This window comes from Nymphaea colorata, chromosome 14 (genome assembly GCF_008831285.2).
Source record: "Nymphaea colorata isolate Beijing-Zhang1983 chromosome 14, ASM883128v2, whole genome shotgun sequence".
In the NCBI taxonomy this organism is placed as follows: Eukaryota; Viridiplantae; Streptophyta; class Magnoliopsida; order Nymphaeales; family Nymphaeaceae; genus Nymphaea; species Nymphaea colorata.
Genome location: NC_045151.1, coordinates 1308509 through 1332506, shown reverse-complemented (window position 1 = coordinate 1332506; position 23998 = coordinate 1308509). Strand labels below are relative to the sequence as shown.

At 35.3% G+C, this 23998-nt stretch overlaps 1 protein-coding gene across 1 annotated transcript; it reads left to right on the top strand.

The window, feature by feature from the left end:
- The first annotated feature begins 839 nt into the window (after positions 1 to 839).
- On the top strand, positions 840 to 16675 carry LOC116267497 (protein-tyrosine sulfotransferase-like). Its single transcript, XM_050075182.1, has 13 exons — positions 840 to 878; positions 956 to 1033; positions 4113 to 4305; positions 5021 to 5089; positions 5713 to 6004; positions 7659 to 7796; positions 8466 to 8570; positions 9721 to 9862; positions 10848 to 10900; positions 11007 to 11072; positions 11428 to 11550; positions 15256 to 15390; positions 16386 to 16675. The coding sequence occupies exons 2-13, from the start codon at positions 976 to 978 to the stop codon at positions 16515 to 16517; spliced, it is 1506 nt and encodes a 501-aa protein (XP_049931139.1). The 5' UTR covers positions 840 to 878; positions 956 to 975; the 3' UTR covers positions 16518 to 16675.
- The last annotated feature ends 7323 nt before the right edge of the window (positions 16676 to 23998 follow it).

Sequence of the window (23998 nt, the reverse complement as noted above, 5' to 3'; positions counted from 1 at the left end):
TTTTTAGCTACATAAAATAAAAAAATGACTGACCACAAAAATAGTTTGTTGATTTCAATTCTTTTCTTTCTCTTTCTTTATATCATTAGGAATGAAAAATCAGTCGTTTAAAGCCTTTAGCCACAGAACATTAGCAACGGCTTATGATGTAGCAATGACTTGTGATGTTTTTAGTGATGGCCTTAAGTGCTTTCAATGATGTGTTTCAAATATTAAGCCATCTAATAGCCGAATGATATATATATATATAAAGAGAGAGAGATAACCCTTTAAACATGCAAACACTCTGATGCACATATCAAGGCATGTGCTGTGAGAAGCCAAATGTTTCCTGCAGCTAAACGCAATATGCGCACACACAATTTATCACTAACCATCCAGCAACCACCCGCCATATGCCAGCATTGTCTTTATATCAGCAACTATCCACCATATGCCCGCATTGTCTTTATATATATATAAATATATATATGCACATATTTTGTGATCGACTGAAGCCTAATGTATGGCAATAAAAATTCTTAAAATGCATTCACTTTCCTTTTCGAAAAATGCTTTTGTCAATTAAATGAAAGACTCTCTGCTGGAGAAAGACAAATATGGCACGGGTACAAAAAACAAAAGTTTAAATTGTGGGAACACTGTTTTCCCAATAAGAAGGACATTTTCCTAACCTTCAACACAATTAATTTTGTCCCTTTCTTGATAGTGGTGAAGAAAAAATTATTATGACAACTTGGAACCCAACTACCTTATAAAGCCTCAGTGGTCGTAAGTTCTCTCTCACTTTATTTCTTTACTTCTTCCTCTTTTGCGTGTATTTGTTAAGAAAAGGTATGTCCCTTTCTCTGGTACCAGAAGTTCCTCTTTGAGTTCAGGTTATGCTTGAGACTCATCCAATGGATTACCCCTTTTCTTTTTGGCAATGATAAGAAGGTTTTTCATCTTCTTGTAGGCTTGGAGGAAGCGAGATAGATGGCTGGTTGGGCGGCAAAGCATTCTGTGGTGCTTCTGCTGGCAGCATGTGCTTGCGGTAACTTGAACAAATTTTGTGCTCTACCTGTCTTTGGCTTCTAAAACATTGTGAATATGCTGCTTATAGATTTGGATGATCAAAACCTTGAGCCTATCGATCGTACTGGTCGATGCATTGCGATGGTTGGAGGATTTCACTTTACATATATGTGTGTCTGTATGTGATTTCAACCCAACTAACTCTACTGGCAAATGGATTTTCTTTTCTGTTGCTAAAAATATCAAAAATCATTGCTAAATATCTTCAAAAACTGTGGCCAAACAAATAGTGTTTCTACAGTAATAAAAAAAGTCAATGGGTCTTATAGCGATAAAATCAGCGGGTCTCGTGAGGAAGGCGCCTCTTTCGCCTCCGCCTTCCAAGAAATCTCAAGCCTCATCACCTGGTAAAGCAAAAAGCTTCGCTTCTTGTAAATATATATCTGATGAAGTTTTTACATAGAACAGCACCATCTGTCCTGTCCTTCTGTACGCAAGGTGTGAGCAACACCATTTTTAGGCGTTGAGAGAGAGAGTTGAGGAATGGATCATCAGAAACTTATGCAGAGATTCTTACCCTATGCTTTGATCGCCGTCATAACCATCACCTCATAACTCTGGTCTCGTCGATGGAGAAGGTCGAGAGGAAATCCTGAGAGGTCCATTAATTCTGAAGAAGGCGAAGCAGAGGCTTCTTCACCTCCGTCATCATCCCCTCGTTTCGTAAGAGAAGATATTGTTTCCGAGTCTTAGAGGACCAGACGCTCGCAAGGGCTTCACCGTATGTTGAACTAGTGTTTATAAACATTATAGATTGTTGATATTTGAATCCAAGTCTGAATCCAACTGGTCATTTATGTATCAGATATTTATGTTATTCGAATCCGACGGCATTATTTCTTAAATCTGAATGTGATTTCTCAATCAAATATTAATTTTTCTTCATATCTGATTTTTTCCTCACGGCTTAGTCAGATATCCTATCCAAACAAGCTATATTGATATCTCTGTAGTCTTTATTTTTCAAGGTTTTTATCCTCTCTCACTAGGGACTTGTGTTTTTAAATAATATAAAATTTTTAAATTGGACTAAAGTAACTTTCACATAAAAAATTATTTACAATAAAGTAATTATATAAACAAATAAGGCTATTATGTACAACAATCGTGCCTTATTTTGTTTAATTCCTACACCCAGCCGACTTACATGTTATGTGGGGCTACACACGAGCCGACTCGAGCTTGAGTTGGGTCAGCTCGAGCTCGACTTGACTTGAAAAATTCAAGCTCGAACTCAACTCAAACCTGAGTTTCGAACTCGACTCAAACTCGAGTCGAACTCGACAGAACAAGCTCGAGCTCAACTCGGCAATACAATGCTGAGCTTGAACTGCACTTGTTTATGTTAAGTATGTTTTGTTCCTTTTAACTCATTGGCTCAATTAACCAGTTTAGTTGCTGCTTGTTTAATTATTTTCTTATTATAATTCAACATTTATTATATAGTCGAGTCGAATCGAGTTTAAACGAGTTGAGTTCTTATAAGTCAAACTCAACTAGTTTAATATATCATGCATGCACTTGAACTCGAACTCGACTTGTTTATAAACGATTCGAGTTCTAGCATTATGCCCTTCCACCCGTGACAGTGGGGGACATAATAAACAACAACGTGCTTTAGGCCACACCTGTGTGACAATTTTTTACTTAGCTGCTTTGTGCCAAACATTTAGGCATAAACGGTCTACCCCAAGCTCACTCATACCAATTGAGGAAAATAACTTCACTTCAGTTCGAAAATGCACCTTTACCCATCCTCAACAACCCCTTGCGTTGCTGGAATTAGGTGAAACGTGTAATAGGAATAATTTGTACTGTCCATTTTAATAAGATCATATAGTAGATATTAAGTTTAAATATGGAAGTTATTTTCTCAAAAGCCTAAAATACCCTTTAAAGAAGATAAAGGTTGGTTTAAGATCCCCCTTCTCTCTCTCTCTCTCTCTCTCTCTCTCTCTCTCTCTCTCTCTCTCTCTCTCCTCTTTTGAAGGGTATCTCAGACTCTTATAATAATAATTTGATTTTTATACTTACAACTTAATCTCCACTGTTTGATCTACATAGAACTAACAATCCAAATAATTCTCGTTAAACTCTCTTTCATATGAGAATTTGGCAATTTCATATTTCTTGCTCTCTTTCTTTTTTCCTTTATATATATATATATATATATATATATAATCACCAGTTGATGCAAACAATCGAGTTATATAAATTACTTTTCTAACTAATCACTATGTTTTGCTTGTTACTGTAAATAATTAAGGAATTTAATTGCTGAAGTCGAACATTCTTTAATCCCAATTTATCAATGTGAAGCATGTACATATATGTATTCTCACCTTTGATGCATACAACCGAGTTATTTATGCAAATTATGGTTCCGACCAATCACTATGTTTCTCTTACCAATGTACATAAATTAGAAATTCGGTTGCCAAAGTCAAATATCAAATGAGGCATGTACACACACACAGAGATATGCAAACAATCAAGTTATATATATAATTATCGTTTCCAACTAATCACTACGTTTTGCTCATTAATGTGGGCAATTGAGGAATTCAGTTGCTGAAGTCGAACATTCTTTAATCACAATTTACCAATTTGAAGCATGTTCTAAGGAATTGTCAAGCATGGGTTGGCCATTATGAGTAAGAATGTTTACTACGTTTGTGAAATATTAGGACTTTCAAACTATACATCACAAGCATGCAATGAAACATGATTATGTTGTCCAAAAGTTTATAATTAGATCCAAAAGAACTTAGCAAGTCAGAATTCAACCTTGAGAAACTTACACTCAGGTGATACAATTAATAATAGAGCACCATAAAATTTTATGTATAATGTAGACTAATCCACGGATGCTGGCATTTTAATTAGTACTTCAACTTGCGTGTAGGACCCACACCATTTTATTATACAAGAGCATAATGCACCTCAGCTCGCTTGTTTGATGTTCACTTATTTCTAATTTTCTTATATCCATTTCAATTGTCTTTTTATTTATGTAATAACTGTATTGATTTGTGCAGCAATAAAATTCATGGCATCTGCTTCTCCCTCGATGGAGGATGGTTTTGAGAGCTGTGAGAATATTGTCCAGAGTTGGGCAGATTCATCTTCTACTTTTGATGATGAGATTGAAGCAAAGCAATTAAAGAGCTTACAAGACTTCCTTTTCTTCCTCCATGTGCCCCGAACTGGGGGATCTGCATTATCAAGTTGGCAAGTACTTCTACTCTCTCTCTCACACACACACACATACATATGCTTCATGTGTGTGAGTATTTAGTTTTTCTTTTGGAGGTGGTGTGCTACTGGTCCTTCAATTATGTCATCCACATAAAATGTCCGTAGTGCTATCTAGTAATTTTAAGATTTCTTTGAAAAATGTGAGTACATAGACGAGCCAGAAATTAATGTCACATGGTTGCAGGGTGCAGACAAAGATACGACAATTTTAACCAAAAAAATTGTGGGGATGCCAGTATATATATATATATATATATATATATATATATATATAATTTTAGTCATTATAAACTATTCGTATTGCTGCTAGTTTGGTCATGTGTATACTTAAAATGGTGAGTTTTGATCCAGTTCAGTTGACTGCACTGAACGTGTCGTGTCCGAAAAGCATCAGCACTAGCATCGACATGGGTGTGGCAGCTGTTGAGGTGCACCCATGTGACATAGTTATAGATCATAATTGAACCATAAAACTAAGATGACTTATTTAAAAGATCTTATAAATTTTGAATTACCATCAAACTTGTATATTGTTCTATTATTCTCGACATATTTTTATGTACAAAAATTCAAGGTATGTATAAGTGTGTTTCATGAGTCTTGATTGAACTCTTGAAGGCCCTCATCTCACTAACTTATTGTGAATTTCTCTGCGACGTTCACCCTTGATTATATTGGATTGTGCCAGCCTTCTCATGCAGCTATATCATGACAAAGTTTGCCCCATCACATGTGACAGGCAAGGTTGGGATTCAAGGTTAGTATACTCCACTTGTCATCGACTAGTTGAAATCATTTCATTTTAATTAAGGAGAAATTCAAAAAAAAAAAGGATTGAGAATCCTTTCCTTTTCCATCTGTGACTTTGTAAATTATTGTCTGTTCAATTCATTTACAGAATTACTGCCTTGGGGTTGCAGGGTTATGGATGTCAAACCGATAGGATTCAAATCAATTCTACTCTTAATCATATCCGCTTTTTCTGATATTCAAATATAGAGATTCGAATATGAACAAAGAAAAGTCATATTCGAATCTGAAAACCAATTTCACAATCTGAATTCGATACTTACATGCATATCTGAATCTGGCCGATTTTCAAAATGTAAGAGGATATTTATGTAAAACTAAATCCAAACAGAATCCAAATGGTAATCCCATTGGATGTTCATGTATGTCTAACTCCGATTGGTTGTCATTTTTCTTAAACCGTGTCTGATTCAATTTCTTCATCAAATATTTTTTTTTTTTCAGAATGGTTCAGTCAAACATCTGTCACAAATCCCATATATTGACTTCCCTATAGAGAGTGTTCCTTCTCATGTACTAAAAACATAAAGGCTATACTAATATTGTATGTGGGTCTTGTTTCTAATGCAGAAAAACAAAATGCAGAGTGCAAAATGTACATGGTGACTATAGCATTGTGTCCAAATTGCCAAAGAAAAGGACCTCAGTGGTGACGATGGAGCGACACCCGCTGGATCGAGTGATCAGCATCTACGAGTTGTCCACTGTAGCGGCGGCTAGATGTCTACTTTATCCTAACATGACTTCGGCCATGGAAGCAGCAGCTAGGGAATGCTCTGAGCGACATAATTCTGTGTGTCTCTTGGATGTTTGGCCCTTTAACCATTTGATGTCAAGGTTAGCAGTGGAGCTGTTTGCAAGAGTAAGCTTGATAAAATATTTGGTAATATTGATGAATTCTAGACTTAATTTGGGTTCTCATTATTAGGAATGTACAACAAGCGAGGCCGAGCTCCGCTCGAGTGACATATTGCTCGGCTCAAGCTGGAGTGGAGCTCGAGTTTGACTTGTTAAACTTGTGTCACTTGATTCATGTTTTCCTTTTTTAAATAAAATTACAAAAAAATGTTAAAATTCATCAAAAATCACTAACATGCCCCTTAAGATTAAAAAATAGGAAAAACATGAGCCAAATCGAGTTTAAAGAAGTCAAACTCTTGAAACTCGAATTCAACTCTTTTATAACAGGAAGTTTAACTTAGGCTCGAACTTGACTCTTACACGGGTTAATTCGAGTAGAGTCCAAGTTGGCTTGAATAGTTGTACATCCCTACTCATGATGCATCTTCTTTGATAAAAATATTTGCAATTTTTCTCCAATTTTTGGTAGTATACACATGTGGAAGCCTATGATGGACTTTGAAGATTTCACTTGGCGGACTTTTGATCATTAAATTTTTTATTAATGCATATGCGAGAGAGAGAGAGAGAGAGAGGAATGCCTTGCTTAGTACCTAGTAAATTTCAAGTGTTATTAGTTAAAAAATTGAATGCTATTGGTTATTTTTCTTAAATAGCATAAAATTGAAAAAAAAAATTATTTTATTTTTTCACCATTTTGTTTACTATTTTTCATAATTAGACTTATAAATTTTCAAAAAAAATTAAGTGAGGAACTATAACATTTTTTTTTTTGGGGGGGGGGAGGGGGGGCACCATTTATCTAAAAAACTTTTGGGAGCCTATAAGTTATTCTTTTCAATAAAATTTAGTTGGAGTTTCCATAGCCTCCCTACCTTCATGCCTAATAATTTCACAAAATATTAACCGACTTGCTTAGTTGTGGATTTTGCAATTGAAAGGAATTTGTAAGTCACTTTGTATCAATGTAGTTGTTCATTTTACCATAAACAGCCACAATCGGTTCTTGCAGTTGTGAACTTTTCATGACATTCTGGCTGTGATTACTACATTCCTGAATATCATGACCAACAAACTTTGATATCAAATAGTGATCAAACTATTTAATTTTTTCCATGGAAGTAGAGACTTACGACAAGCAAGCTGAACTCAAGCTCGAGTCGAGCTTCATGAGCTAAGCTCAAGTTCGCCTCAGTAAACTGAGTTCGAGCTTGCACTTGACTGGTTTAAAGCTCATGGTACTTGATTCATATGTTTTTTTTTTTGCCTTAAATGAATGAAAACCACAAAAAGGGTGTTAAAATTAATCAGAAATTATTGGCATGCCCTTGAAGATTAACAAACAAGGAAGTCAAGAACCGAGTTAAGCTCGTGTAACTCATACTCAACTTGTTACTAACTCGAGTTTTCGACTTATTCGTTAAACAACTCGAACTCAAGCTCAAGCTCGAGTCAAGACTGAGTTGGCTCGACCCATTTTACATCCTTACATGAAAGAAACTATTTGAGTACACATTTTATAGTCTTTTACAAATGAGTCGAGCTTGAGTCAAGCCCGAGTTGGCTTGACTCGTTGTATATCCGTACATGGAAAACACTATTTGAGTACACATATGTATGGCCATGTATTTGGCATGACTATGATTTGTGTGCAGAGGGATGCTAGGAGAAATCAAAGCATGATAAGCGAAGAGATAGACCCATACAACGTCAACCAAATTGCTATGCCATTACAAGACTTTGTCAATGATCCTCCTGTCCAAGAGCTGGTTCATAATGCTATAACATTGCAGGTGTAACCATTCATTCTTCAGATATTTTACATATTAATGAAGTCATTCTATTCTATGACCTTAGTCATTAATTCACTTATGGATGGAGTAGGGGCTGATAGGTAGTCAGTTTCCTTTTCTAATATTTAGAAAGCCAACTTTCTGCGCTGCAAAAAAGGGGGGTCACCACTGTGCAAGTTGAAGCGCAGTGGGGATGGCACCCTGGAGCACCGAAAGTAGGTATTGTGCCCTAGAGCAATGAAGGATTGGGTGTGAACTTTGGCTTTCTTCTAGGCAGTATGATGAAATACTTTTATTGTTCAACCAGTCCTTAGTTGTCATTCACTTGCTTTTGCTTTTGTCCATGTGAAAGAAAGATTTTCGGTTTACATGATACCTTAGGCTGCTGATTAAGAACATAGGAACTTCATTCAAGGTCTCAACTTCTAGACATAATCTTCAATAAGCTCCTTTCTCAAGTTTTCTTGATACATGTCTCCATCCAAACACAACAGTGTTAAAAGTAATCTGTTAAGGGATTATATGTCCACCATGATCAACTTGAGCTTGCTAAGTTTCTCTCCCAAAGGGTACCTTTTTGGACATTAACTCTAAATTCAAGTACTTCTTTCCATGATATAACTACTGAAAATTCACTTTAGCTTTTCTACCCATTTGTCATTACTTCAGGTAGCAGGATTGACAGAGGGATCTTGTTTGCAAGAGTCACGTGCAATTCGCCGCTGCATAAGAATTCACCCGTCCCTCGGCAATTATGTGCTTGACGTTGCAAAGGTAAGCATTAATGAGTCAACGTCACAAATCAAATAGTTCATTGTTTATGAGAACAGTACACACAAATTACAACATTTTACGAGGAAAAAACATGGTTCCAAATGCAAATTTAAGGATGTCAATAGCTCAAACTTGGATTGGGTATAGCTATTACTTTTTCCTACTGATCTGTTGAATTTAAATTCAAACTAATATATTATCTCAGTTAATATATGAGTTGAATTAGTTGTGTTTTCTGAAATTAATATGCAATCTATCTGATTCAGTAAGAAAAATTATGCATTAAAATTAATTCTGTTTGTTTGTCAGATACGATTTTGTAACATAGTCCAAGTAATTTCACCCATATTTGAGCTAATATAAAGGCTGGTTGATATCATTAGGCAAACAGGGCTTAGTTAATTAGAATCCAGCTGGACTGCATTATGCACAAACATGTAAACCTTGGTATTCATTAATTCCATACCTTTTGATCAACTGCAAATAGTCTTTAATTAGCCTAACCCTTTAGTAAGGTGGATGAACATTCATGGGTATAGGGATGTTAATATATCTGATTTGGGTCAAATATTTGAGCGAACCATTCCAAAAAAATCAGATATGGAACCAAATTTGACATCCGATTAAGAACTCTGGTCGGATCGGATTTAAGAAATGACAACTGATTGGATTCAGATTCAGGTATACATAAATGTCCAATTAGATTTGGATTGGGTTTAGCTTTAAATAAATATCATGTATCCCAAGATCTTACATTGTGAAAATCGGTTGGATTTGGTTCAAAATTCGGATTCAGATTGTGAATTCGGATTTCATATTCAGATTTGAATATGACTTTTTCTCGTCTGCACTCGAATCTGAATATGCAAATATTTGAAAAAGCAGATGTGGTTAAGAGCATATCAGATTCAAATCTGTTCCATGGACATCCCTACATGGGTGGTGAACAATTGATAAGAACTTAATGTGAAAATGTCAGTATGAAGTCTCCATATCAAGTCTTCATCTTGCCATTTTGTAAACAAAATTTTCCCATATGATGCCCATACTCATAAGTCTTGTACTCATGGTCCTTCTTATTGAAGAGTTCCTTGGTATGAGGAGAAAATGGAAGAAAAAAACTAAACTTGTTGTAACTAAAACATTTCAGAAAAGGTTGGACAAAATATTCTTCGTTGGCGTCACTGAGAAACATAAAGAGTCAATGGAGATGTTTGCACACAGTATTGAAGCTGAGCTGGAAGCACTCTCAACAGCACCTCAAGCCAACAACGCAGCAGACTACAACACAGGTAGCTACTAAGTAATGTACATGTTTGACAGAAGAAAAGATTTTTTTATGATTTCATGCTATGTGTAGAAGCTGTGGTTACAAATTGTCTCTTTCTAATACATCCATCAAACAACATAAAATATGTGCCAAAAAAATGGGGTCAAGGAAATTTGGAGATACCACCCTCAACTCCTCAGCCATTATTACAGCTTATGAGGTATAACATAATCCTCAACCATTTTTCATGCATTTGACCTCCTTCTCTCTCTCCTCTCTCTCTCTCTCTTATATATATATATATATATATATATATATATATATATATATATATAAGGATATGCATTGGAAAGGGAATTCCACAAAACTATTTTGACATAGCCTGGCCTCATGTATTTTCAATGTCCAAGAAACACCAACCTTCATTAAATGGAAAATAATGAATAATCTAAATACTCATGAAATCAAAAGTAAGGATATGCATTGGGAAGGGAATTCCACAAAACTATTTTGACATAGCCTGGCCTCATGTATTTTCAATGTCCAAGAAACATCAACCTTCATTAAATGGAAAATAATGGATAATCTAAATACTCATGAAATCAAAAGTAAAGAATAATCTATCTCCATATTTCAATTGAGATTATAAGTAAATCTCATTTTTTTTAATTAGAACACCAAGTACATTTTGAACAACTTATGCTTGATTCATTTTCACATAGAGTCTGCCTCATTTGTATGGTTCACTTGAGATTATGCACCAATGTGAATTTTTGATGAATTTGGACACTAAGTACTTTTGAACAACTTATGTTTGATTCATTTTTGTTATATAAAGCTTTAAAAATGTGAACCTTAAAAACTATAAGGTGGTTTGATTGCAATGGTTATCTAGGGAAACAGAAGCCATTCCTAGGCCCTCATACTTGGGGAACCCTTTGGAAAACTATGTATCTGATTGATTGAGATATAAAAGTTGAATTTCTGCTTGTGATTTTTTGTCATAGGAAAAAACTCTTCACTTATGGATGTTGAGACTGAAAAGCTAATTCTCCGGCAGGTAAAGTATATGTGCCTGCAAATTAGATAATAATCTTCATTTTGTTTATGCTTCCTGAAAACTGTTATTCATAGGCTAACAAAGTTTCCTTATTTTTGTGTTCAAGAATGTCTTTACCCCAGAATTTCGACAAGAGTTTCTCTTAGGGAATCCCAAAATGTCAAATGGAAATGTAAGTATATATTTTGTGTGTTTTAAGCTAGAATTTCAATTAGGGTGTGTTTGATAGTGTTGGATCTCAAATTTGAGGTTTATATGAAATCCTATCTTAGGCCCACAGAACAAACAAACATTAGATTTCAAATATAAAGAAAAATACAGATTTGAGAGCCTCAATACATGGCTAAAACCTCATATTTAAGATCTTCAGTGATCTCAAATAACCTCGGATCTCAAATCAGAAGGAAATTGATGCCCCCTTAAAGCTACATAAAATACAAAATAAGAAAACAAAGAAAGTTATAGAGACAACCTCTCAAATGTACAAAGTTTTATTATGTACTAAGCCAAATGTGTTTTATATATAGCAGATGACTGTTGAAAACTTGATGGAGGCTTATGATGCATGTGCACTCAGACTGCAAGAACTTTGGACTTTCCAGGAGATACATTTTTTGAAAGAAGTTCATCCCATCAAATTCTCAAAGAAGGTAATTATGCACGGAAAACTTTTATAGGTAAAGGCAAAATCAACTTGCAAACTCTCATGGAAGGATCAGTGCAAACTTATTGCTAAAATCTCATAGAATAGTAACATTATGGTATTCTCTCAATACTCCTCACCAACAAAATGGTTAGATTCATTAGGCAATTTAAAAAGTGTAATATAAATCTGCCTTATTTTGTGAGGCAGATTTATGAAATAATAGCAATGTGTTATTGATGCCAAACAACTCATTGATCTCAAAACAATGTGGGGCAACCCATTACCAATGTGTCAAAATATTAATTGGGGAATAGTAATTGTATAGAAGAGGTAAGGGCTCATTATGAAAACACCTTCAAGTTTATCTATGACACCCATTTTGAAAATACGTCATCTTGCAAACAAGGATGTAATGTACAGGTTGGACTCAGTACAGATCTAATGCTAATGGATCTGGCATGATTGGATCTATTCTAATTGGATTCAAAGTCAAACTTGAGTTCAAACTTGAATTTTTAAAACTAAACTAATATACATTAGGATCTAACATTTACATATAATCTGGTTGGGTTTTCATGTGTTGCAGAGATAGGTTCAGCCTTAGCCACAAAACTACATTTTCAATCTGATTTTGATTATCATATGAGTCCTAGTTCCTTTAGGGTCATTTGGCAAATGAAATACTTTGTGAATGTTTTATGAATCTATCCTAAAGATTAGAGTTCATTCATGGATACATAACTCTAATATTTCATGAATCTACTGAAATATTTTGGATAGATTCATGGAACACTCATAGAGTGTTTCAATTGTCAAACGACTCCTTAAGAGCTATTTGAAAGCAGACACATTATGTTATTGTCCCATGCACCTAATCTAAAAATTGGTTAAATTCATTCGGCACTCAAGTGTTCCATGAATCTGACCCATTTTTTTGGGGTAGATTTATCAATGTATTACTGATGCCAAACAGCCCCTTATTGTATACAACTAAATCAGTTCTATATTAGGCTACTACTACTTGGCTTCGCAAAAGCAGTAGTCATGCTCACTAGTCCACCCTGTACCAGCTTCAGTATGTAATTTTTTAACTTTTAAAAATTGTGCAATGCATGTTTTTAGATATTGATACATTTCAATGTGGTATACCATCTCAATCTGGTAGACCAACATTGGAGATGAAATTGTGCAAGGCATGTTTTGCATTTTGATACATCTCCTTATAGAGTGCTGCAAAAAGTGAATAAATTTACATTAAGATGTAACTTTCTTTTGCCTCCATTTTGTATTCTTGGGATGGCCTTCTGAATTTGGCAAACACTTTTGCCTTGAGAACTGAAGTTGAATTATTTTGTAGAATAACTTGATAACAAGTTAGAATTTAAAAGTTTTTACATTTTGTAAACCGTAAAAGTTCATTAACACACTTAAAGCGCACTAATCTAAAAATGAATGATCAGATTTTTAACCATGCATGCAAGGCTTTTTATGGTTTAAATTTTAGAAAACCATTTGAAAACTGATTTCTACATTTTCCATAATTGCACATGAATTAATAACATTGTGTTCTGTAGGACCTTGCTCAACATATTTTTAAAAGACAATCGTACAAGTTCCATTGTGTTCCATCTATCTTCCCTCAACTAATTTTTAATAAATCATAAAAAATTAAGAAAAACATCAATAATTGCCAAACCCTTTTACAATTATGTGCATAATATTTGGAAATTTATATTGTTGGCTTTGAGGATCAGTTTTTCTTTTTCACCACAGTTTGTTCTTTGACCACTCTTAGAGGGAGCTGAGTGCCCTTTTTTTCTTATTTTGCATTGAGAGGTGTTTTTTCTTAATTTTACCATCCCAATTTGTTTTTTGTGCTTCTCATTTTTCTTTGACTAGGAAGTTTTTCTTTTTAAGATTTGTCATCACAAAAATGTATGTTATCAAAGACTTCTTCAAGGTTCTCTAGGTTTTTCTTTTTTTTTTTTGGAAGGGGAAGGAGGGATACCTTAAGAGGTCGAAATCTCTCTTCTTTCTCCCTGCGCTTGGGGTGTAAGGCTGCTTCAAAAACTGGGTAGGAAGTGGAACATCTGTCAAATAGAGTATTGTATATCCACCATTTACAGTCCAAAGGAGTAGCATTCACAGGAATTGAATTTGTGACCAAACTTTCACTAGCCTACCAGCCCGACCTATTATCCTATGCTTCTCGAGGCATAGGTTTCCTTTTGGGAATCAAAGACTTTGTAGCTTGTACCTGAGCTAGCCCAAAACATGACATCTACATGACAATTGATTGACGGCCTTGTTTTCCAATTGGTGACTTTAACAAAGGCATCTCAAATGGCTCCATGGGGTTTGGCATAGGTCAGACTAGCAGCCAGTTTTTTGTTTGATCTATCTGAATGTCAACCCCTTGTGCAAACTAAAACAGCCCCTAAACCCTTAGACGAGGGAAATGAGTGGCCCATTGGCTCTTCTTTCCTTTACAAAACAAAATGCTTCTCGAGTCTGCTTTGTCCTAAAGATATTCATCAATTTCTGATCCAGACATGTTCATGCATATCAGTCACTAACTTGAAAAGAAAAATGATGAAATTGAGAAAGAAAGTGTGGGTTAATTTCTTGTGAATTGGGACCCTTTCAAACAAATCGTGTGGATATTGTGTTATCTCTTCATTCACCTCTCTAATTGCATTCTTCTTTTGTCAGATGAATTTGTTATGTTTATCATGTGGCAAATTATTGAAGTTACATTTTGTCAAGGCCTTCCTTGTGATCAACCTCACAACTTAATTAGATAGTAGAAATTATTAAAAGTACATATATGTACTTTCCCCATTAATTTTGAGTTTGAAATGGTTGGCAAATACACCAACTTGATGTGAAGGAGAGGAAAATTCTAAGAACTTAAGTTATTGCTCTGCAAAATTGTCTTGACTATTGGACCAAGAAATTTGTTACTTTATCACAATAAAGCTAGATTGCTTGGGGATGAGATGTCAATTATGGTCCTAACTGGCTAGCAATTTCAGATAGAGGCTTCCATGGGTGACCAGACATGACCCACAGAAAATCTTTAGGCCCCATTTGATGTCAAGGTGAAATTTGGAATGTCAAAGTTACCATGGAAACAAATCCATGCTAAAAAGTCGACCCTCTAGGGTCTGATTTTTTTGCGGGGAAAAATTACCCTGTTCCATCTAATTTACCATGGTAATTTTTCCTATATGTGATTTGAAAAGGAAAAGCCGTACAAAAACTTGCAATTTCCCTCGATGCACAGTGAAATTCATGTGCATCAAACAGGACATTAATGATGTTTGATCGTCTAATGTCCATCAGTGTCACTAACCAAGTGGCAGTGGCAGAAAATCAATGATAGTCCCCAACTGTTAGTAAAGATGGTCTCCAATTACTGATGCAGTATGATTGTCACAAAGTCCAATTCAATATGATGGTCCCATCATCACAAATGAGGTTTGTTTCTTGTAGGTGTATATTTCATCACAAAATGAATTACACACGCTACTTTCATTGACGGTCCCATTGATGCTAAATTATTGTCAGTAAATCCCATTTATGATATTTTTGTAGTGTCACCGAGTCCTCCCATTTCTTGTAGTGATTGTGTAATTGACGTTTTCATAGTAGTTAAAAGTTCAGTAGCATATATTCAATTTTTTGTATTTGTTGTTTGATTTTGCAGGCACGAAAACAAATCCAGGATAGTGTCATCCAACAGATTTTATTGTTTAACAATCTTGACATAGAGCTTCACAAGCATGCCAAGGCCATTTTCAAACAACAGCAGGAATATTTCAAAGAAAAATATAGCAAAGTGGTTTGTATTCCTTTCCAATGCAAACCTACTGCCTTCGATTTTATTGCAAGTGGTCTGTATTCATTTGGTCTTTCAATTTGCAAAATAGAGAAACTTTATAAATAAGAGAAAAACATATTAAATAGAGAAACTTAAGCTGCCAAAGCAACAGTGGAGTTTGAAATTTGTATATAAGGCCATTCTTATTTTATATTTCAAACTTTTAAGGGGCACTCATATGTAAAAATAGTACAAAAATTAAGATCAATAGGTAAGCAAAACCAATTTTTATGGGGTGGTGTGGCCAAGTGACACCGATAGCCACAACATGACCCCCCCAATGTACTAAAGCTAGGTCACATATATTATACAATTTTTGAGGTTGACACCACAATTTTTAGGCATAACAACCTTTTGAAGTACTGTTATGAGCTTTTCATGTAAGCATCAATTTTAGACAAAAAAGGTTAGGAATAAGGATAACCAAATACTTAAACAACCCCCATTATAAACCATTGAAGATTCCTCACAAACTTCAATGTGGGATTAAGCTTTGAAGGGGAGTGTTACAATCCACCCCCCTTACCGCGTATGTGTCTAAGTGTTGAACCATGCTTTGATACTACTGTAAAGACCCAATTGGTATATTTCAATCCGTCTTCAAATAGCTTAGGTTCTAATCTAAAAAACCCTAGGAATTAAGATAACCAATTACTTAGCTACCTTCTTTATAAGCACAAGAAAATTTCACACAATCTTAAATACGAGACTAAAATTTGAAAGTGGGGCATCACATTTCATATCTCAAAAATCGTCTACACTCACTCACAGACTCACAACATCAAAACACCTTTTGTTTTAAGTTCACTTAATGCATTAGATTTTTTCTTAAACAAAATACTCAAGCACTATTCCATTATCTTCATTGAGAGGTTAAACTTTTACAAGAGTTGTATTGTTGTTGTGTAGTCCAAACACTAATAGAAGTGCAACTATCGTCTTACTGATTGGTGCAGGTGAGGCAAAAGGTTAGTGGCTTGAGCAATTGGTTGTCTAAAAAGGTCATTCTTGCTGCCGTAGTACTTCTATGCATTCTTGCTCTTCTCCTAAATGCACAACGGAGACCCTCAAAGCTCAAGGATAATTAATCATCCTTGTACTTCAGGTATTGAAGACCATAAGTTTCCTGTTATATATTTTAGGCTCTTTAAGATGCTTAAGGTCTCAGGTCTAATGACCAGTATTGGAACTTGAGTTTTAGTTATGGAACCTTATATAATAATGTTCATTAAATTTTGAACTTCAAACTAAATTTTAGAGAGGAGTAATGAAACATTGAAGTTCGACCTTCCTCTAGAATTTGATTTTTTTCTGAAGAAACACATTGTGAGGTTCAAGATCCCCTTCTTTCTTCATAGTGTTGAAGCAAAAGAATTCAAAGAATTTGATGCACAAAAGGAAATGACTATGGAAAATAAGACTTGTACAAAAAAAATTGATTCATATGGCTCTATCTAAAATCTAGGAGAGATCATTTTGTCACTGTCAAGGAACCAGAGGCTTGATGTTACCCCACACACAGACAACAAAATTTACAGGTTACATCCCTCCAGACAACCTAAACTAATAACTACAGGTTGTTATAGGCCAAGATATGTCACATAAGATTGGGGTGCAGATGCGGTGTAGGTGCTGCATTTTCTGAAAAAATATGGGTCCAAGTGTGGCAAATATTTATATTAAATACAGTTGTTTAGAAACAATGAAATTAGTAATAAAGTTGTTCATAAGTAATAAAAATAGCAATCGATGATTAACAAATAAAAATAGCAATCGATGATTAACAAATTATGATTTATTAATGTGTCAAAGAAAGCAGTTTATTTATTGCCACACCATTCTTGAAAAATCCATGTTAGAGGCCAGGCACGTGTCATTAACAAACTACGCTCAGAAGGGATTGCAGGATAACCAAACAACCAAGAACCTCCTGTTGACCTATTAACCTTGTCCGACTGACCAGAACCAATTCTTGAGTGCACGGACACAGCCATGTACTGACAGACCTTAATGAAAATTTCATTATCATGTTTACAATTGATAAGTTATAAATTATAAAAGGCCGATTAAATTGACAAACAAAATATGAAAAAACATTTGAAAATGAAAGAAATGACCCAAAAAACACCAAATTCGGGAGAAACTTGGACTTGGCCAGTTTTGACCTGGTCGCCTCAGGTGTGCGTTGACCGTGGCCAACATAGTCAGGTTACGAGTTTGATGTTGAAATTGAGGCTGTTGATAGTTCTCCAATTCCGGCGCGATAGACCAAATGTATGTTGATGCAAGAACAGCACAAAACTAAGTATCACAATCTTTTCAACCGAGTTACTGTCAGCTTGAAGCACATTCCGGATAGCTTTACATTGTATTCGTTTCCCCCAGAGGCATGACGTGATCATCTACGATGCCTCCTATCTATATAGAAGTTCTTTGCTATTTTATGTGATAATTCACAGATAAATTTATGTACCCAGTGGCTTCACCCAACCATTACCTACAAGCACTTCTCTCTCTCTCTCTCTCTCTCTCTCTCTCTCTCTCTCTCTCAAAATGCATAAAAATCAAAGGAATTGTTTTTTTATCAGTGCCATCGGCCCAAGCAGCCAAGCAAGAGAAGAGAGTCCATCATTTTTCAATTCATAGATTTCGTGTGGCATCGGGGAGGACATTTTCTGTGTTATGCTGTAACACCAAAAACTGCATTCCCACAGTCTAAACATGAGGGCATTTTGGTCATTTTACTGGGCATGTTTCAAACCCTTATGATGGGAGAGTCTTCCATTTAGTAAAAAAGGGTATTTCAACCATTTCCAGCCTATAATATACTGTCCCTTATTATTTATGTTACCATTTCAACGATATATATATATATATATATGGGCTTTATTAAAGTATATATTACTCTATGTCTGTCATATAAATTTAATAATATATAATTGACCAGAAATTCAACACATGCACGAACTTTGGAGCTTATCACTAGTACTTATCATGGCATCTAAAATCTATTGAGCCACACTCCTTTCAACATTTAGCAATCTATTGCCTTCTCATCGACTTTAAAATGAGAGTTTAGTTGTTTGACATAGAACCAGTGGCGAAACCACATATAAACTGGTTTGGACAGTTGCCCACATTAACCCCTCAATTTTCCTTCATTTTTACATTAAGTTCTTCCTATATTTACTTTATTATATATATAAGTGCCCCTTCAATATAAAAATATGTGAATTAGTGCTCCTCCAAAAAATTTTTCTGGTTTCGCCAATGCATAGAACCCATGTTTTGTTTCCGGCAAATGCTCAAGAAACTGGAGAAAATTAGGTATTGATTGTCGAAAAAGAAAAAGAAGAAGATGATGATGGTGAGAAGAAAATGAACAAGAAAAGAAGAAAGGGAGCCTGTTTGTGGGGGAGCGAAAATGATGGTAATGTTGAAGAAATGAAGGCTGCAGTGAAACTTACCGAAATTTTCTTGCATGTGAATAAAGACTCTTGCATTAAAGAGGTTGATGCCCTGTCCACAATAGTAACATATCACATTAGGCTCAAGCGATTCCACAAGTTTAAACCAGCTGGTGGTAAAGCTGTTGTTCAGTTATAGCCTCAATAGCTTTTCACGAACTGCCTCAAGCTGAAGAATATTAATTAATTTCTCAAACAAAGCGCATCCATTCACTGCCGGAGCTCCAACCCGCTGCAGGATCTGCAAGATGATCTCTTGCACATCCATCAGCCTGAGTTTGGGTGTAGGCAGATCAGGCAGTATTGGACGTACAGTTTCTTTTTTATGAACAGTCCACTTTTTATCTTTTTTCTCTTCTTGAACCTAGAAACCGAACCGGCCCAAGTCCAACAGCCCAATGCCCAGCCTTACTTATGAGAATTGAGAACCCAACTAGCTTATAAAGTCCAACTGGTTGTAAGTTCTCTCTATTGTCACTTGTTTTGTTAATAAAAGGTGTTTCCATTTCTCTAGTTTCAGAACTGCTGCTTTTGGTTCTTGGAGGATTGGCCAGGCAGCTAAAGTTTCATCCCATGGGCTACCCATTTCCCATTTACTTAAACATGAAGATTATATTATAATAGATTATATAATAATGTAATAACCAAGGAAAAGAAAAGTACTTGATTACGACTGAATGGCCTTGGTTAGATCTCGGACGAATTCCAAATGAGGAAGATCACTTCGCTCGAGGTTAAAAAAATATGTGCAAGTTCAACGATCCTCGATAATGCCTGGGGTGGTTGGAATTAGGTGAAACAATAGCCTAAGGTCCTGACGATGTGTCCAAATAGATTTGGGTAGACCGTTGGCCATAAATTTACAAAAATGACCTTAGTTATTTTTGTAAAAGACATACATAAAACAGAAAATCATCTTTTTTGCCCTCACGAAGGGACAAGAGAAAGAAAAAAAAAAAGAGAAGGGGTTGGGGTGGCGGTTTCAGCACCCATTCTCATAGTTGTGTGTGTGTGCATGTGTGTATGTATGTGTGTGTGTGTGTGTGTTGTGTGTGTAGTTATTCAACCTTCATGTTACCAGGACTTGATGAGAATTATTTGTGTCATTAATTTCAAGAAGATCAAATGGTAGAGATTAGCTTACAAATACAGAAAATTCCAAGAGTTATGTTATTGATCTGCTAAACTTTCTTGATTATTGAACCAAGAATTTGTCTGTCACAATAAAGCTTAGATGGCTTGGGGATGAGATGTCACTTATGGTCCTAAGTGGCTACCAATTTCAGCTAGAGGCTTATATGGCTGACCGGTTATGACAGACAGAAAATCTCTATTGATGTTTGACTGTCAAATGTCCATCAGTGTTGCTAACCAAGTGTTAGTGTCAGATAATTATTGATGGTTCCAAAGTCAGTAAGATGGCCGCCAACCATACTAATTACTGATTTTTATCGTCGTCACTAAGTCCAATTCAATGACAATGATCCCATCATTGCAAATGAGGTTCACTTCCGACACGTGTATATTTTCATCACAAAATGAATTGCCCACATTACTTTCATTAACAGTCCCATAGTGGAAGAATTACCACCAGTAAATTCCATTTATTATGCTTTTTCAGTGGCACTAATTCCACCTGTTTTTTCTAGTGATTAGGTAATTGAGGTTTTCATAGCGACTAAAAGTTCAATGGCACATATTCAACTTTTTGTATTTGTTGTTTGATTTTGCAGGCTGGCAAACGTATCCATAATAGTGTCATTCAATAGATATTATTGTTTAACAATCTTGACATACAACTTCACAAGCATGTTGAGGCTATCTTCAAACAACAAGAAGTATGTTTCAAGCAATGACATAGCAAAGTGGTTTGTATTCCTTCGGTCTTGCAATTTGTGAAATAGAGAAACATATTAGGCTTGTCCCATTTTAGAATGTTTATTGAATTATTCATTCATTTGCATTTTCGGATGATCGGGGTTTCCCACTTTCTAAAAGAAGGCCAAAGCTCCCACCAATCCTTCATTCCCTTCGAAATTTCTAGATAAGGAGCACTCTTATTATAAGCTTCAAACCTTAAGGAGAACTCATACGTAAAAACCAATAAAAGGTAATGAAGTATCAATATGTAAACAACACCAATTTTATAGGCTGGTGTGTGCAATTGCATGCAACAACAGCCACAATGCGGCACCCGAATGTACTAAAGCAAGGCCACATATATTATACAACCTTTGAGATTGACACCACAATTTTGTGGCATAACAACCTTCTAAAGTACTACTATGTGCCTTTCATATCTCAGAGATTGTCTACACACATGCACGCACACGCAATGTAAAACGGCTTTTCTTTTAAGTTCAGTTTAGGGCATTAGATTTTATCTTGTAAGAAATAAAACATTCATGCACTATGCAGCTATTTTCATTGAGAGGTTAGAATTGTTTTATAAGAATTATATTTTATTGCATGGTCCGAACAAAATTAACAAAAGTGCATCTATCATCTTACTAATTGGTGCAGGTGAGCCAAAAGGTTAACAGCATAAGCAATTGGTTTTCTAAAAGGGGTCGTTCTTGCTGCCACAATGCTTCTATAGTTCTATGCATTCTTGCTCTCCTCCTAAATGCACAATAGGGACCTTCAAGGCTCAAGGATAATTAATCATCCTTCTATTTTCAGATGTTGAAGATCATAAATTTCCTGATATATATTTTTGGCTCTCTAAGGTGCTTAAGGCGATTAGGTCTAATGACCAGTATTGGAACCCAAGTTTTGGCTATGAACCTTCTTATATGTAATGCTCATTAAATTTTGAATTCCAAACTAAACATAAGGGTGCCATAGAGGGGGTGGTGTAATGGATTGGGGTGGGGGCTACTCTTCCTTTAAAGTGTCAAAGGTGTCAACCTCTTGTGCTACAAAAGGGACTCTGATGCACAAGTTGAAGTACAATGGGAATAATACCCCAAAGCACCAAAAGTAAAGTACGCCAAATATTGAAGAAAATTAGTGGAACATCTTAAAAAGTGTTACATGAATCTGCCTCGAATCTTGCAGCAGATTCATGGAGCAGTTACAAGCAGTTCCATTTGTCAAACGGGTTTTATGAGGACAATGGGTTAGGTGGGAGATTCGGTTCCCTACCAAGCAGTGGCTCTCCCCCTCTCACCCAAAACTAAACATAAGGGTAGTAATGAAACATTGAACTTTAACCTTCCCCTAGAATTTGATTTTTCACTTTGAAAAAGCACATTATAAGATTCAAAATCACCTCCTTTTATCATAAATTTGAAGGAAGAGCATATAAAGAATTTGGTAGCTCAAATGGAAATGGCAATTGAAAGTAAAGAGCTGTACAATAACTTTGATCCCCATTGATGGGTCTAAAATTTAGTAGAGAAATCATCTCTTCACTGTCAATGAAACATCGACATGGTTCCAGCCACCCTTACAACAAACTTTCCTTATCTCAGATCCCTGTAGGATATGGACGTTCTAAAACAGCCACAGGTTGTTATGGGCTTATCATTTGTCACTTGAACACTTCTCTGACAAGGAATTCAAAGATTACATGACTGCCAAGAATCTCAAATTTGTCCTGGTAACCTTATCCGTTGATGAGAACCAATTCCTCCAGCCATTGCATGACAAAATACGATGAAATTTCTTTAACAAAATCTCTCTGAGAAGTTAGCCAGTTTTTGTTGAAACTACAAACAAAGTAATGACTGTGATAACTACTAATGGGGCGATGTACGGCCTGCATACGAAAGCTTCAACTATTTTTCATACTTTTGAAGAAACAACGTTACACCTATTCCTTACATCTACCATTTGTTGTCAATAACAACTATTTTCTTTCCTCATTGCTGATTACTAATTAACTACACATGTTTTTCATTTCTATATTCAATTAAGGTCACTTTTACTAAAAAAAAATCAAATCGGATTCCCATTGAGAAACTATTTATATTGATTAAATTTGCCCAAGGTTATGAATCTGTTTTTTAGATTCACAAGACATTAAAAATTTATTAATTCTATGTATCATACATAACACGTGCGGTTGGCGACGAATTGTCCAATTGTTGATTGCTTGATATATATATTTCTTAGCATTTATTTATGGCTCTTTTAATTATCAATTGTAACGACATTGATCATATATATGGATACAAAGTCTAAAAAAAATCACATTAAAATGCTATTTTTGCCACTGCAGGAGATTAGCACCATTAATGTCCTGCTGTATGGCTTTCACATTTTGACCAAAGATATCTTTCTCAAAAATTCTAGCTAGACTTCAACTATGCAATCCAATTTTTCCAAATTCAATTTTAGCTTCAAAACCGAATTTTGGTTCCAAGGTTTCCAAGAATACAAATCAAATTTCCAATCCAAAATCTAAACTATCTTCAAAGATTTGACCGCCTTGAAGTTGAAGGTTTTTAGATAAATCTCCGCTGACCATGTGCAGCCTTGTCAAGCAGCTACATGTAATACCATTATGATAAATGGTTAAAATCTCAAAACTGGATGCCCAATATCACATGAGGAACTATTTTGATTGTATTAGTTGCTTGCAAAAATATAAATGAGGGTTCCTTTTGCCAGGTTGCTGGGTTGATCTTACGTCTTCGAAGTTGAAGGAAATTAAGAATATGAATACATCGACTGCTTCCATAGGCATAATAATTAAGTGGTAGCTATGCATCGACCAAATTAAGCCCCAGTTCTCCAATTTAAGAAAAAAACATCGTGAAGAAAAAATTGAAATTTCTTTACGATGGGAAAAGTAATTAAATAGCTTGTGAAGGAAATTACTGATAAAAGCTTAACAAGTTACGAGATCCATTAGTGCGAAACCATTAAATTTATATATTCTGAGCCTCGTGTTGACAGTATTTAGCTGTTTGGCAAAGTTTGAGAATAAGCGATAAGAATCAAAGATGATTAGCACCAACAGCAGCCAGCTATGCAACCAAACTCAATAATGCTTTCTTCAAGGTTAATAATGGAACCAATCACCAATAATGCTTCAAGATGGTGACCATTATGTGATTTTTTGAAGCCCAAATCACATAAAGAATGGAGAGATA